General features: G+C 43.2%; 1 protein-coding gene across 1 annotated transcript in view; it reads left to right on the top strand.

Annotated features, from left to right (window-relative positions):
* LOC122550355 (IQ motif and ankyrin repeat domain-containing protein 1-like) overlaps positions 1-15484 on the top strand; it is a 159804-nt gene that overhangs the window by 128187 nt on the left and 16133 nt on the right. The window contains exon 15 of the mRNA XM_043691084.1: positions 1459-1581. Coding sequence (XP_043547019.1) covers positions 1459-1581 — 123 coding nt within the window. The remainder of the gene's footprint in view (positions 1-1458; positions 1582-15484) is intronic.

Genomic DNA, 15484 nt, shown 5'->3' with positions numbered 1-15484 from the left:
CCTGTGACTAGTGGTGTGCCACAGGGCTCAGTGCTTGGACCTTTGTTGTTTGTTGTTTACATAAATAACGTGGGATGTCAATGTACAAGGCATGATTTGTAAGTTTGTAGGTGATACAAAATTAGCAGGTATCATTGATAGTGAGAAAGATAATCAAAAATTACAGAGGGAAGTTGATCAGATGAGGGAGTGGGCTGAGGGTTGTCAAATGCAATTCAATACAGATAAGTCTGAGGTGTTGCACTTTGGAAAGTCAAACCAAGGTAGGACTTATACAGTAAATGGTAAAGTCCTGAGGAATGTTGTGGAACAGAGGGACCTAGGAGTACAAGTACTGGACATAGTTTATTGCAAGCAGCCTCACAGGTCGACAGGGTGGTGAAGAAGGCATTTAGCATGCTGGCTTTCATTGGTCAAGGCAACTGGAAAGAGTGCAAAGAAGATTTACGAGGATGGCGCCAGGACTCTTACGCCTGAGTTATAGGGAAAGGTTGGTCAGGACAGGACTTTATTCCTTGGAATGTAGGAAAATGAGGGATGATCTTATTGAGGTGTATAAAATCATGAGAGGCATTGATAGGATTGGACAATCTGGACCTGTTTTCATTAGCATTTAGAAGATTGTGGATTATATAAATTAAGTTTAGAAATTCTGAATGGTCTTGAGATGGTGCATGTTGAAAGGAAGTTTCCTTTTGCTGGCTAGTCAGGAAGTAGGGGAACATTACTTAAGAATTAGAGGTCGCTCTTTTAAAGCAGAATTGGGGAATGTTTTTCTCTCAGATGTTTGTGTGACCTTACTAAGTAGGAGCACGCAGAGAAGGAACAAGTATAGGCTACTCAGTCCATGGCTGATCTGATATTACCTCAAGTCTACATTCCTGCCTATCCCCAATAAGCTTTCATCTCCTTGGTAATCAAGAATCTATCTACTCTCTGCATCAAAAGGCAGTAGAGACAAGGTAATTGAATATTTTTAAGTGGAGCAATAAATACCAAATGACACTAATCCCATTTACCTGCACTTGGTCCATAGTCTACTATGCCCTGGCATTTTAAATGCTCATCCAGATGTTTCTTAAATTTGTGAGAGTACCTGCTTCCACCACCCTCTCAGGCAACACGGTCCATGCTTCTGCCACCCTCTGGGTGAAAACATTTTTCTCAGATCTCCTCATAACCACTTACTTCTCACCTTAGAATGATGCTGTCTGGTCTTGGACACATCTGCCAAGGGAAGGAGATTTGTGCAAGCTTCACTGCCTATGCCTCTCAGAGTTTTGGATACTTCAATTATGTCCCCCCTCCACCTCCTAAACTCCAAGGAGAACCAACGCAGCCTATCCAGTTTCCCCTCATTGTCGTCCTACCAGTTGACCTTATTTAACAGTGGGTGCACCTTGTTGGTATGTTTATTAGATGTGGTTTATCTGTTTTTCTCTCCACCTTTTCCCTTAGCTCCTATTAGATCTGCTCCAAGCAAGGAGCCAAACACTTCCACATCCAAGAAGTCCAACAAACCAGACAGTGGGAACTTTGCTGCTGATCAGTCCACTCTATCTCCTGTCAATGATTTGCAAGGTACTGTGTAACCCTAGAGCCTGTGTAGAATAAGTTCCTAGTGAGAACGTGAGACTTCTGAGTGAGAGTAGAAAAAGATAAACTTTGGATGTTGGAAATGTGCACCAAGCTGATTGGAAAAACATAGCTTCAAGTTTTCATAAAAATCTCAGATCATTGTTTTTCCTTTCAAATCCATGCAATCTCCTCCAGTTCTTTGTTCTGGTAGACATTCTCTGCACTCTGTTCCCCATGACAGCAAGCAGGAATCCAACTTAAGACCTCCTCCACTTCACACAAGGCATCCCTCAAAAAACTTTCAAAAGCTGATTGGGGGCAGATGTTCACTGGTAAAAGGGACAGCTGGAAAATGGGATGCCTTCAGAAGTGAAATGAGTGTCCAGAGACAGTACATTCCTATTAGGGTGAAAGGAAAGGCTGGTAGGTGTAGGGAATGCTAGATGACTAGAGAAATTGACGTTTTGGTTAAGAAAAAGAAGGAAGTACAAGTCAGATATAAACAGGAGAAATCGAGCAAATCCTCAAGAGTACAAAGGCAGTAGGAGTATACTTAAAAGGGAAATCAGGAGGGCAAAAAGGGGACATGAGACAGCCTTGGCAAATAGGGTTAAGGAGAATCCAAAAGCTTTATAGAAATACATTACAGAAAAAAGGGAGAGAATAGGGCCACCCAAAGATCAGCAAGCAGCCTAAGCGTGGAGCCACAGGAGAAGGGGGAGACAATACTTTGTCAATATTTTGTGTCAGTATTTACGATGGAGAAGGACATGGAATCTAGGGAACTGAGTGAAATAAATATTGATCTCTTCAAATGAGTCCACATTACAGATGAGCAGATGCTGAAGGTCTTAAAATGCATAAAGGCAGATGAATCCCTGGGCTCTGATCAAGTGTATCCCAGGACATTGTGAGGAGCAATGGAAGAAATTGTGGAGCTCTGGCAGAGATTTTTATTATAAATAACCATGGTTGAGGAGCCGGAAGACAGCAGACCGGCTAATGTTGTGCCATTATTTAAGAAAGGCTGCAAGGAAAAGCTGGGGAACCACAGACCAGTGAGCCTGATGTCAGTGATAGGTAAGTTGTTAGAATGGTTTCTGAGATACCGGATCTACATGCATTTGGAAAGGCAAGGATTGATTAGGGGTGGTCAACATGGCTTTGTGCATGGGCAATTGTGTCTCACAATCTGAGAGTCATCGAGTCCTACAGCACAGAGACAGGCCCTTTGGCCCAAACTGGTCCATGCTGACCAAAATGTCCTTCCACGCTAACCCCATTTCCCTGCACTTGGCCCATATCTTTCCAAACCTTTCTTATCCATATATTGGTCCAAATGTCTTCAGCCCAAATATGTGAAGAAGGTGTTTGACTTCATTGGTCAGAGCATTGAATCCAGGAGTTGGAATGTGTTGTTATAATTGTACAAGACATTGGCGAGACCATCGTACTGTGCACAATTCTGGTTGTCCTATTATTGGAAGGATGTTATTAAACTGGAAAGGGTGCAAAAAAGATTCACAATGCTGTTCCTGAAACTGGAAGGTTTGAGTTATGAGGAGAAGTTGGATAGGCTGAGACCTTTACCACTGGAGCACAGCAGGCTGAGGTTTATAAAATCATGAGGTGCATACTAAGGTGAATAGCCAAGACCTTTTCCCCAGGGTAGCAGAATACAATTACAACATTTAAAAGACACTTGGACAGGTACGTGACCAGAGGATTGTATTACAAAAGTGATAGATGAGGTGCTAATCCTTGAGCTTGTATTGAGTGTTTCCCCATATCCATGCACATCATTTCCGTCCAAATAACCATCCCTCAGAGAGGGGCAGAGTGGTCTCTGCCTGTCTTTCTTCCCGTTGGATGAAGATGCACTGTCCCCATCCCCATTCGCCCCCAAACCAGCAACCAGTCAGGAGCATGGCAGAGGATAGGCACAGATGTGAGAAAATTGCACTGGACAGCAAGTGAGAGAATGAGAGAGAGGGAGAAAGAGAGACAGGGAGAGAGATAGGCTCCAGGGAGAGAGAGAGAACGAGAGAGGGGGAGAGACAGGGAAAGAGGGAACGAGAGAGACAGAGAGAGACAGGGAAAGAGGATGAGAGATAGAGAAAGAGACACCGAGCGAGGGTGAGAGATGGAGAGAGAGACACAGAGAGAGGGTGAGAGATAGACAGAGAGAGAGAGAACAAGAGAGAGAGAGAGGGACAAAGACAGGGAGAGAGGGAATGAAATGGACGGCACAGTGGCTCAGTGGTTAGCACTGCTGCCTCACGGCGCCAGGTGCCCGGGTTCGATTCTAACCTCGGTCTGTGGAGTTTGCACATTCTCCCCCTTGTGTCTGCGTGAGTTTCCTCCTACAATCCAAAAGATGTGCAGGTTAGGGTTGATTGGCCATGGAAAATTGCCCATAGTGTCAGGTGCATTAGTCAGGAATAAATGTAGGGAAATGGATCTGGGTGGGTTACTCTTCAGAGGGTCAGTGTGGACCTGTTGGGCCGAAGGGCCTGTTTCCACACTGTAGGGAATCTAATCTAATCTAATCAAAGTCCCTCTTGAATGCCTCAATTGAACTTGTCTCCACCATGTTTCCAGGCAGTTCATTCCACACCCTAACTGCTCGCTGGTTGAGAAGGCTGGTTCTCCCATCACCTTTACTTTGTTTGCACCAGATTTTAAGTCAAAATCCTTTCATTCTTCTACTTTTACAAATGGGAACAGCTTCTCCCAATTTACTCTGTCCAGTCTGCTTCGGATTTTGAAAACGTCGATCACATCTCCTTTCAGCCTTCGTCTTTCCAGGGAGAGCAGTCTCAACTTCTTCAATTGATTCTCATAACTGAAGTTTCTAATTCCTGAAACGATTAGAATTACCCAGTCACAGAGAAGTACAGCACGGAAACAAACCCCTCAGTCCAACTAGTCCATGCTGACCAGATATCCTAAACTAATCCAGCACTTGGCCCATATCCCTCCAAACCCTTCCTATTCATATACCCATCCAGATGCCTTTTAAACGTTGCAATTATACCAGCCTCCACCACATCCTCTGGCAGCTCATTCCATACACGTACCACCCTCTGCGTGAAAATGTTGCCCTGTGGGTCCCTTTTAAATCCTTCCTCTCTCACCCTAAACCTATGCCCTCTAACTCTGGACCCCCCACCCCAGGGAAAAAACTTTGCGTATTTATCCTATCATGAATTTATAAACCTCGATAAAGTCACCCCTCAGCCTCCATCGCTCCAGGGAAAACAGCCCCAGCCTCTTCAGCCTCTCCCTATAGCTCAAACCCTCCAACCCTGGCAACAACTGTGTGAATCGTTTCTGAACCCTTTGAGGTTTCACAACATCTTTCTGATAGGAAGGAGACCAGAATCGCACACAATATTCCAACAGTGGCCTAACCAATGTCCTGTACAGCCACAACATGACCTCTCAAGTCCTGTATTCAATACTCTGACCAATAAAGGAAAGCATTTCAAATGCATTCTTCGCTATCCTATCTACCTGTGACTCTACTTTCAAGGAGCTATGAACCTGCACTCCAAGGTCTCTTTGTTCAGCAACACTCCCTAGGACCTTACCATTAAGTGTATAAGTTCTGCTAAGATTTGATTTCCAAAATGCAGGACCTCGCATTTATCTAAACTAAACTCCATTTGCCACACCTCAGCCCATTGGCCCATCTGATCAAGATCCTGTTGTAATCTGAGGTAACCTTCTTTGCTGTCCACTACACCTCCAATTTTGGTGTCATCTGCAAACTTACTAACTGTACCTCTTATGTTCACATCCAAATCATTTATATAAATGACAAAAAGTAGTGGACCCAGCCCCGATCCTTGTGGCACTCCACTGGTCACAGGCCTCCAGTCTGAAAAGCAACCCTCCACCACCACCCTCTGTCTTCTGCCTTTGAGCTAGTACTGTATCCAAATGGCTAGTTCTCCCTGTATTCCATGAGATCTAACCTTGCTAACCAGTCTCCCATGAGGAACCTTGTTGAATGCCTTACTGAAGTCCATATAGATGAAAATGGTCACTGCAGATACTGGAGATTAAAGTCAAGTTTAGCATAGTGCTGGAAAAGCACTGCAGGTCAGGCAGCATCCGAGGAGCAGGAAAATCAACGTTTCGGGCAAAAGCCCTTTTGATGAAAGGTGGCACAGTGGCTCAGTGGTTAGCATTGTTGCCTCTCAGCGCCAGGGACCTGGTTTCGATTCCCGCCTTAGGCGACTGTGTGGAGTTTGCACATTTCCCTGTGTCTGTGTGGGTTTCCTCCGGGTGCTCCGGTTTCCTCCCACAGTCCAAAGATGTGCAGGTCAGGTGAATTGGCCATACTAAATTGCCCATAGTATTAGGTGCATTAGTCAGAGGGAGATGGGCCTAGGTGGGTTACTCTTTGGAGGGTCGGTGTGGATTTGTTGGGCTGAATGGTCTGTATCCACACTGTAGGGAATCTAATCATCTAATCATCAACAAAGCCGTGTTGACTATCCCTAATTAGTCTTTGCCTTTCCAAATACATGAAATTCTTTCTTTCAGGATTCCCTCCAACAACTTGCCCACCACTGACGTCAGGCTCACCGGTCTATAGTTCCCTGGTTTGTCCTGACCACCCTTCTTAATCAGTGGCACCACGTTAGCCAACGTCCAGTCAAGTTTGTGAGACATGATTTCCCATGCACAAAACCATGTTGATTATCCCTAATCAGTCCTTGCCTTTCCAAATACATGTACATCCTGTCCCTCAGGATTCCCTCCAACAACTTGCCCACCACTGACATCTGGGTTTCTGGTCTATAGTTCCCTGGCTTGTCTTTACCGCCCTTCTTAAACAGTGGCACCACGTTAGCCAACCCCCAGTCTACCGGCACCTCACCTGTGATTATCGATGATACAAATATCTCAGCAAGGGGCCCAGCAATCACTTCCCTAGGTTCCCACAGAGCTCTATGGTACAGCTGATCAGGTCCTGGGAATTTATCCACTTTTATGCATTTCAAGACATCCAGCACTACCTCCTCTTTAATATGGACATTTTTCATGATGTCACCATCTCTTTATCTTCCATGTCCTTTTCCTCAGTAAACACTGATGCAAAATACTCATTTAGTATCTTCCCCATTTTCTGCGGCTCCACACAAAGGCAGCCTTGCTGATCTTTGAGGGGTCCTATTCTCTCCCTAGTTACCCTTTTGTCCTTAATGTATTTATAAAAACCCTTTGGATTCTCCTTAACTCTATTTGCCAAAGCTATTTCATGTCTCCTTTTGCCGTCCTGATTTCCCTCTTAAGTATACGCCTGCTGTCTTTATACTTTTCTAAGCATTCTCTCTCGCCCTCCTGTCTATTCCTGACATTTGCTTCCTTTTTCTTAACCAAACCTCAATTTCCTTAGTCATCCAGCATTCCCTGTACCTTCCAGCCTTTCCTTTCACCCTGATAGGAATATACTTTCTCTGGAATCTCATTTTCTCATTTCTGAAGGCTTCCTATTTTCCAGCCGTCCCTTTACCTGCGAACATCTGCCCCCAGTCAGCTTTTGAAAGTTCTTGCCTAATACCGTCAAAATTGGCCTTCCTCCAATTTAGAACTTCAACTTTTAGATCTGGTCTATCCTTTTCCATCATTATTTTAAACCTAATAGAATTATGGTCGCTGGTCCCAAAGTGCTCTCCCACTGACACCTCAGTCACCTGCCCTGCCTTATTTCCCAAGAGTAGATCAAATTTTGCACCTCCTCTAGAAGGTACATACACATGCGGAATCAGAAAATTTTCTTGCACACACTTAACAAATTCCTCTCTATCTAAACCCTTAACACTATGGCAGTCCCAGTCGATGTTTGGAAAGTTAAAATCCCCGACCATAACCACCCTGTTATCCTTACAGATAGCTGAGATCTCCTTCCAAATTTGTTTCTCAATTTCCCTCTGACTATTAGGGGTCTATAATACAATCCCAATAAGGTTATCATCCCTTTCTTATTTCTCAGTTTCACCCAAATAACTCCCTCAGCACAGCTGTAATGCTATCCCTTACCAAAACGCCACTCCCCCTTCTCTCTTGCCTCCCTTTCTATCCTTCCTGTAGCATTTGTATCCTGTCAGTCCTGTCCATCTCTGAGCCACGTTTCTGTAACTCTGCGTGGGTTTCCTCCAGGTGCTCTGGTTTCCTCCCACAGTCCAAAGATGTGCAGGTCAGGTGAACTGCCCATGCTAAACTGCCCATAGTGTTTGCTGCATTAGTCAGAGTGGATTGAGTCTGGGTGGGTCACATTTTGATGGGTCGGTGTGGACTTACTGGGCTGAAGGGCCTATTTCCACACTGTTGGGAATCGAATCTAATCGAATCGCTATGATTTCCCAGTACCATGTTCCTAGTCTTGCCCTGAGTTCATCTGCCTTCCCTGATTGGCCCATTGCAGTGAAGTAAATGCAGCTTACTTTATTAGTCCTACCTTGTTTTCTGCTTTGTTCCTGCCTGCCCTGACTGTTTGACTTGCTACCTTTCCCGACTGTACCAGTCTCAGATTGATCTCTTTCCTCACTATTTCCCTGGGATCCCCCCACAACGTACTCATTTAAATTCTCCCGAGGAGCTCTAGCAAATCTCCCTGCAAGTATATTAGTCCTCTTCCAATTCAGGTGCAATGTGTTCTTCTTGTACAGGTCACTTCTACTCCGGAGGATATTCCAATGATCCAAAAATGTGAATACTTCATCCATGCACCAGCTCCTCAGCCACATATTCATCTACTCTATCCTCCTATTCCTACCCTCACTAACTCGTAGCACTGGGAGTAATCCAGATATTACTACTCTCTAGGACCTCCTTTTTAAATTATTGTTTAACTTTCTATATTCTCACTTCAGACTTTCCTCCTTTTCCCTTCCTATGTTGTTGGTTCCAATGTGTACAATGACCCCCCTGCTGGTCTCTCTCCCCTTTGAAAACACTCTGCACCCTCTCTGCGATATCCTTGATCCTGGCACCAGGGAGGCAACACACAATTCTGATTTTTCGCTGCTGGCCACAGAAACATCTGTCTGTGCCTCTGACTAGAGAGTCCCCTATCACAATCGATCGCTTGGATCCTGACTTACCCCTCATTACATTAGAGCCAATCTCGATACCAGAAACTTGGTTGTTCATCCTACATTCCTCTGAGAATCCATCACCCCCTGCATTTCCAAAACAGCATGCTTCTTGAAATGCGGATTACCACAGAAGACTCCTGCACTACCGGTGAACCCATCTGCTTGATTGTCTCTGTGGCTTTTCTCCCTTCCTATAACTGCCATCCATCACACCCTAGCTCTTGTAATTTCCTCATTGCCTCGAACAGAGACTCCAACTGATCCGTTTGATGATAGGATTTGCAACCAAAGACACTTCCTGCAAACATAATCCTCAGTAATGTGGAAACTCTCCCTAAACTCCCACATTCCACAAAAAGAGCATATCGCTCTACTAAAGGCCATCTTTGCTCCTTCACAATCCCAGAAAATAGCACTGTCATTTTGCTCTTAAAAAAACAGTGCCCCAGGCTAACCTAGTAGTTGTGGTTTATATTTTTAAAGTTTAGTAAATCTCCTATGCATTCATCTCTTTTTCTATAATGCAGTGTCTACAAGAGTACACAGTACTCCAATTGAGGTCTAAAATGTCTTTTACATGTTCAACATTACTTCCCTGCTATTGTACTCTCTGCTGAAAATGTGTTGCTGGGAAAGCGCAGCAGGTCAGGCAGCATCCAAGGAGCAGGAGAATCGACGTTTCCCTCTCTGCCCTATTAATAAAGCCAAGGGCGCTTGCTGCTTAATTAACTGCTCTCTCCACTGTACTGCCACCTTCAATGATCTGTGATACTAGCTCCCTCTGTTCCTGCACCCATTTAGAATTGTACTCTCTATTTTATATTGTCTTTCAATGTTCTTGGGACAACATGCATCACGTCACACTTCATAAGAACTTCAGAACAAGGAGCAGGGATAGGCCATTCAGTTCTTTGAGCCTGCTCTGCCATTTCTTGCAATAATACAACTCATCTCAGCCTCAACTTCATTTACCTGCCCACTCTCCATAACCCTTCTACCCAGCACCTGCCTCATCAATGACATAAGGTCAGAAGTGGGGATATTCACTGATGATTAAACAATGTTCAACACAATTCACAACTCCACAGATACTGAAGCAGTCCATATTCCAATGCAAAAAGGCCTGGATAATATCCAGGTTTGGGCTGAAAAGTGGCAATTAACATTCACATAACATAAATGGCAGGCAATGACCATCTCCAATGAGAAACAGTCTAATCGCTGTCCTTTGGTTATAACCATTATTGAATCCCCCAGTGTCAACATCCTGCCGATTACCATTGAGCAGAAGAGCAGCTCAGAGGCTAGGAACTCACCTTCTGACTCCCCAAAGCTTGTCTACCATCCAAAAGGCACAAATCAGCAGTGCAGCTCCAACAATATTCAAGAAACTCGACACCATCCAGGACAAAGGAGCCGGCTTCTTTGGCACCATGTCTGCAAGCAGCTACTCCATCCACCTAAGATGCTCAGTAGCAGCAGTGTGTACTATCTATAAGATGCACTGCAGAAATTCACCAAAGGTCCTCAGACAGCACCTTCCAAATTCATGATTACTTCTATCCAGAAGGACAAGGGCAGCAGATACATGGGAACACCATCTACAAGTTCCCCTCCAAGTCACTCACTGTCTTGATTTGAAAATATATTGGCATTGTGAGTCTGCGCTGAAAAATGTGTTGCTGGAAAAGCGCAGCAGGTCAGGCAGCATCCAAGGAGCAGGAGAATCGACGTTTCGGGTCTACCCACAGCACATGGACTGCAGTGGTTCAAGAACGTCAGAAGTCTCAGAGCAGCAGATTATAGTCCAAGGTTAATTTGAAATCGTAAGCTTTCGGAGCGCTGCTCCTTCGTCAGGTGAAGTGGATGGCAGCACGCAGGCACAGAATACATAGATGGAGAGATCATGGTAAAGTGAGTGGAAATGAAAGGATGAGCAGATAAATATTCAGCAACTGGAGTGTTTCAGCTTGCAGGTGAAGAATTGGAATTGTAGCCTGTACAAGATAAATCTTAGAAAGTAAGATTCAGTGTTTCATGTAGAGTAACTAGAAGGGTTAGTAAAGTGACTTCTCTAATAAATACCCCTGATCTTAGGACTCATGAATATATCCAGTGGTACTCCCTCATCTATTCTAGTAGTTATAACTTCAGAAAATCTCAAGTAAGTCTGTCAAAAATGCTTTCCCTTTCATAAATCCATGTTAACTTTGTGTAAAGCCATTGCTGTTTTCTAAGTATCCTTTTATCATGCTTTGTAGTAGATTCCAACATTTTCCCTATTGCTGATCCTGGGCTAACAAGTCTATAATTACTGAATTTTTTTCCTTCTTTCCTTTTTTAAACAGTGAGCTTACACTTGCCACTCTCCAATCTGCTGGGACTGTTCCAGAATCTCCAGAATTTTGGAAGATAATAGCCAACACATCCATTGTTCCATGCCCCTCAATTGATACCCTAGGATGTAAATTATCAGACACAGGATTTATCAGCTTTCAGCTCCATTAATTTCTCCAGGAGTTTTTTTTTTAAATAGAGATTTATCTCAATTACTCCTTCCCAAAAGATTCTCTTTCCTTCGCATTTTTGAAACACTGCAACAAGTTAGATTAGATTCCCTACAATATGGAAACAGGCCTTTCGGCCCAACAAGTCCATACCAACCCTCTGAAGAGCAGCCCCTCCATCTCCCTATGACTAATGCGCCTAACACTCTGGACAATTTAGCGTGGCCAATCCACATCTTTGGATTGTGGGAGGAAACCCATGCAGATACAGGGAGAATGTGCAAACTCCACACAGACAGTCACCTGAAGCTGGAATCAAACCCAGGTCCCTGGTACTGTGAGGCAGCAGTGCTTAACTACTGAGCCACAATGCTGCCCAAATGTAGTTGTTTAATTGGTCTGCTATTTCCTTATTCTCCATTATTAATTCTCCTGTTTCAGACTGTAAGAGGCTGCATTTGTCTTTATGAATCTTTTCTCCATGTATTTTATGAAGGTGCTTGCACTCTATCTTCAAGAGCCTTACAAGTTTACTCTCATGCTCTATTTATTCCTTCTTAATTAACATCTTGATCCTCCCTTCTGAATTCTAAAGTGCTCCCAATCCTCAGTCTTGCTATTTTTTCTTGTGGCTTTTTTGGTCCTGTTTTTGGATCTAATGCTGTTCTTAATTTCTTTTGTTAGATATGGGTGAGCCAACTTTCCAGTTATGTTCTTCATTTGCAAATAACATGTAACTGCTACAGTTCAGACATTTTTTCCTTTAACAATGAGCCACTACCATGTCTTTTGATGAAGGACAAAGTACTGTTTATTATTCTTAATAGCTTGTTGTATCTGCATGTTAACTTCCAGTGACTCAGAACAAGGACGAAGTCTCTTTTATAAAAATCACTTATGGACATGGGTCTCACTGACTGCCCAGCATTTATTGCCCGTTCCTAGTTGCCTTTGAACTGAATGGGTTGCTGAGCCATTTCAGAGGGTAGTTAAGAGTCAACCATGTTGCTGTGGGTCTGGAGTTACATGTAAGTCAGACCAGGTAAGGATGGCAGTTTCCTTCCCTAATGAACATTTATGAATCAGGTAGGTTTTTCCAACAATCAACAGTGGTTTCATGGTTATCAGTAGATTCTTAATTTCAGATTATTAAAATTGCATCATCTACCATGGCAGGATTTAACCCCAAGTCCCCAGAACATTAGCTGATTTTCTGAATTAATAGTCCAGCAATCATACCACTAGGCCATTCCCTTCACATCTTCAAAAGTTCAACAATTGCCAGCCTCACACCATTTAATAAATACTCTATATTTCTCTTTTTTAACAAAATTGAGTGTTGTATATCAATCTGAACGTGTTAACAAATCTTTTAAGTGCATTAAACGCTACCACTGTAATGAAGTTATGGGGATTTGGAATAATCAAAAGAGCTCAGAAGAGTCAGACCTGAAGAAAATGTGCTTCCAATAGTCTGTACAATAATGGAGATGACATTCATGTCATATGTAAATTGTTACAGTCATGTTTACTCAGCAAGACTTTTCTAGGTAGACCAGTGAGGCCCATCCAGGTGCCTTAGAAATGTTGTCATTGTATCCACCTCTGCTCCTACTTCTGGCAGCTTGTTCCATGCACGCACCACCTCTGCACGAAAAGTTACCCTGCAGGTCTTTTTATATCTTTGCCCTCTGACCTTAAACCTATGCCTTCTAATTTTACTCTCCCCTAACTTTGTAATGACCTTGACTAATCACCCTCCACACCACTCATGATTTTATAAAGCTCCATAAGATCACCAATGCTACAGGGAAAATAGCCCCAGCCTATTTAGCCTCTCCCAATAATCCAAACCTTCCAGTCCCAGCAACATCCATGTAAATCTTTTGCTTTTTAAAACTTGAAAAAAAATAAATACGTGATGGGACTAATAAGTTCAACATGGTGTGTTGGTAATTGTGGGCCCCTGCTCCAACTTAATGGCATGTGTTATTTCTAAATGGTGCCAACTTTGAGAAGTTGCACTTTAGATCTTCAAGAGAAACATGAAAAACAACATGCTGGTGCCCAGGAGACTTCAAAACAAGCAAATGCTGCTGATTGCTGTTGACAGTGAATCCCACATACTTTGTGATGACACTCTTCATACTGACGTAATTCAGAGAATGTTACAGAAAGCATTTCAGACCTGATAGGAAGACATGCAAGTCCAGAAGAAATCAGTGGATCGAAGGCAGAGGTACAGACTACATCATGAGTCGAGTCTATGGAAGCAAACCTAAGATTGTTTCACTCGTGAGCAACCAGACATTAATCCTATCAGTCAAAACTTGAGTAAGTACCTAACTTCCAAAACCTGTCCATCACAGGTGCAAGTCAAGCAGATGGTGGAACACTCTTCACTTGTCTGGATGAATGCAGCTCCAACAATATTCATGGTCCAGGACAAAGCAGCCCCCAAGGAATTCCAAAGACACTCAACCCTCTAAGAGACGATATTTTTCCTCTTCTCCATCTTAAATTAGCATCCCTTTGTTATGATGTGGTGTTCTCTGGTTCTAGATCCTTCTACAAGGGGAAACATCCTCTCAGCATTGACCCTGTTAAGCCCCTTAAGAATCCAACATGTTTCAATGAGATCACCTCTCACTCTTCTCAACTCCAGTGAGTAGAGGCCCAACCTGTTTAACCTTTGCTCATAAGACAAATCTCCATATTTGGGATCATCCTAGTGAATCTCCCTGAACTGCCTTCAATGGAATGATATTTTTACGTTTTATAACTTTACATTTTCTCAATTTATACTCCCTTTTTTTGCCCACTCACTTAACCTAACAATGTCTCTCTGTAAACTTTTGTATCCAAATAAAAAAGAACAAATCCCTCTCACAACCTGCCTTTCCACGTTTTTTTGTCTGCAAATTTGGCTACAGTACATTTGCTTCATTCTTCCAAGTCAGTAGTATATATTACAAGCAATTGCAGTCCCAGCACTGATCTCTGTGGAACTCGACCAGTCACAGGTTACCAAACTGATAAAGAACCCTTCATCCCCACTCACTGTTTCCTGCCCATCAGCTAATTTTTTATCCATGCCAATGTACTACCTCCAACACTGTGGGCTGTCATCTTATAAGTTAATCTTGTGTGAGGTAGCTTATCGAACACCTTCTAGAAGTCAAATATAGCACATCGACTGGTTCCCCTCTGTCCACTCTGGTTCAGACTTCCTCGAGGAACTAATAAATTCGTCAGACACGGTTTTCATTTTATGAAGCCATACTAATCTGCTTGATTAGTTATGAGTTTCCAATGTTTTGCTGTTACTTCTTTAATAATTGATTCTGATACTTGCCAGCAATAGGTGTTAGGGTAATTGGCCAATTGTTACTTGCTTTTTGCCTCCCTCTCGTTTTGAACAGAGGTGTCATTTTGGAATTGTCATGCTCTGCTAAAGACTCCAAGGATTTTTGGAAAATTACAGTCAATGAATTCGTTATCTCTGTGCTACTTGTTTTAAGATCTTGGGTGCAAGCCATTAGGGTCTGGAGACTTACCTGCCTTTAGACCCATTAATTTTGTTTAATATTACTTCTTCGGTGATGACAATTGTGCTTAATTCCTCCCCTATGTTCTTGAGTGGGAGAAATTTGTCATATGAGGAGCAGTTGAGGACTCTGGTTCTATAATCGGAGGGAATTTAGAAGTATTGGGATTTATTATTGAACTTGAAGATTATCAAGAGGCCTCGCTAGAATGGATATGGAGAAGATATTTCCAGCAGGGGAGACTAAGACCTGAGGGCACAGTCTCAGGGTGAAGGGACAGCCCTTTCGTACTGAGATGAGGAGGAATTTCATCAGCCAGAGAAGTGGGGGGGGGGGGGGGGTGAATCTGTGGAACTCATTGTCGTATAAGACTGTGGAGGCCAAGTCATTTTATGTATCTAAGACAGAAATAAATAGGTTTTTGGTTAGTAAAGAGGTCAAGGTTATGTGGAAAATGTGGGAGAATGGGTTTGAGAAACTTCAGCCATATTTGGACGGCAAAACAGAATCGATGGGCCAAACAGTCTAATTCTGCACTTTATATCTATGGTCGTATGGATCCTTGAAGTACCTTCCACCATAAAGACTGGTGCAACGTTTCTGTTTAAAATCTGCTATTCTCTGGTTCCCTAAAGCTGTCTCCCCAGATTCATTTTTGAAGGGGCCTCTGTCTACTTTGACTGGAATCAATGTTGAGGATTCCCAGGATAACTGCCTCCCCACTATGCCACTACCTCTG

This window comes from Chiloscyllium plagiosum, chromosome 5 (genome assembly GCF_004010195.1).
Source record: "Chiloscyllium plagiosum isolate BGI_BamShark_2017 chromosome 5, ASM401019v2, whole genome shotgun sequence".
In the NCBI taxonomy this organism is placed as follows: Eukaryota; Metazoa; Chordata; class Chondrichthyes; order Orectolobiformes; family Hemiscylliidae; genus Chiloscyllium; species Chiloscyllium plagiosum.
This window is presented reverse-complemented; position numbering and strand designations above follow the sequence as displayed.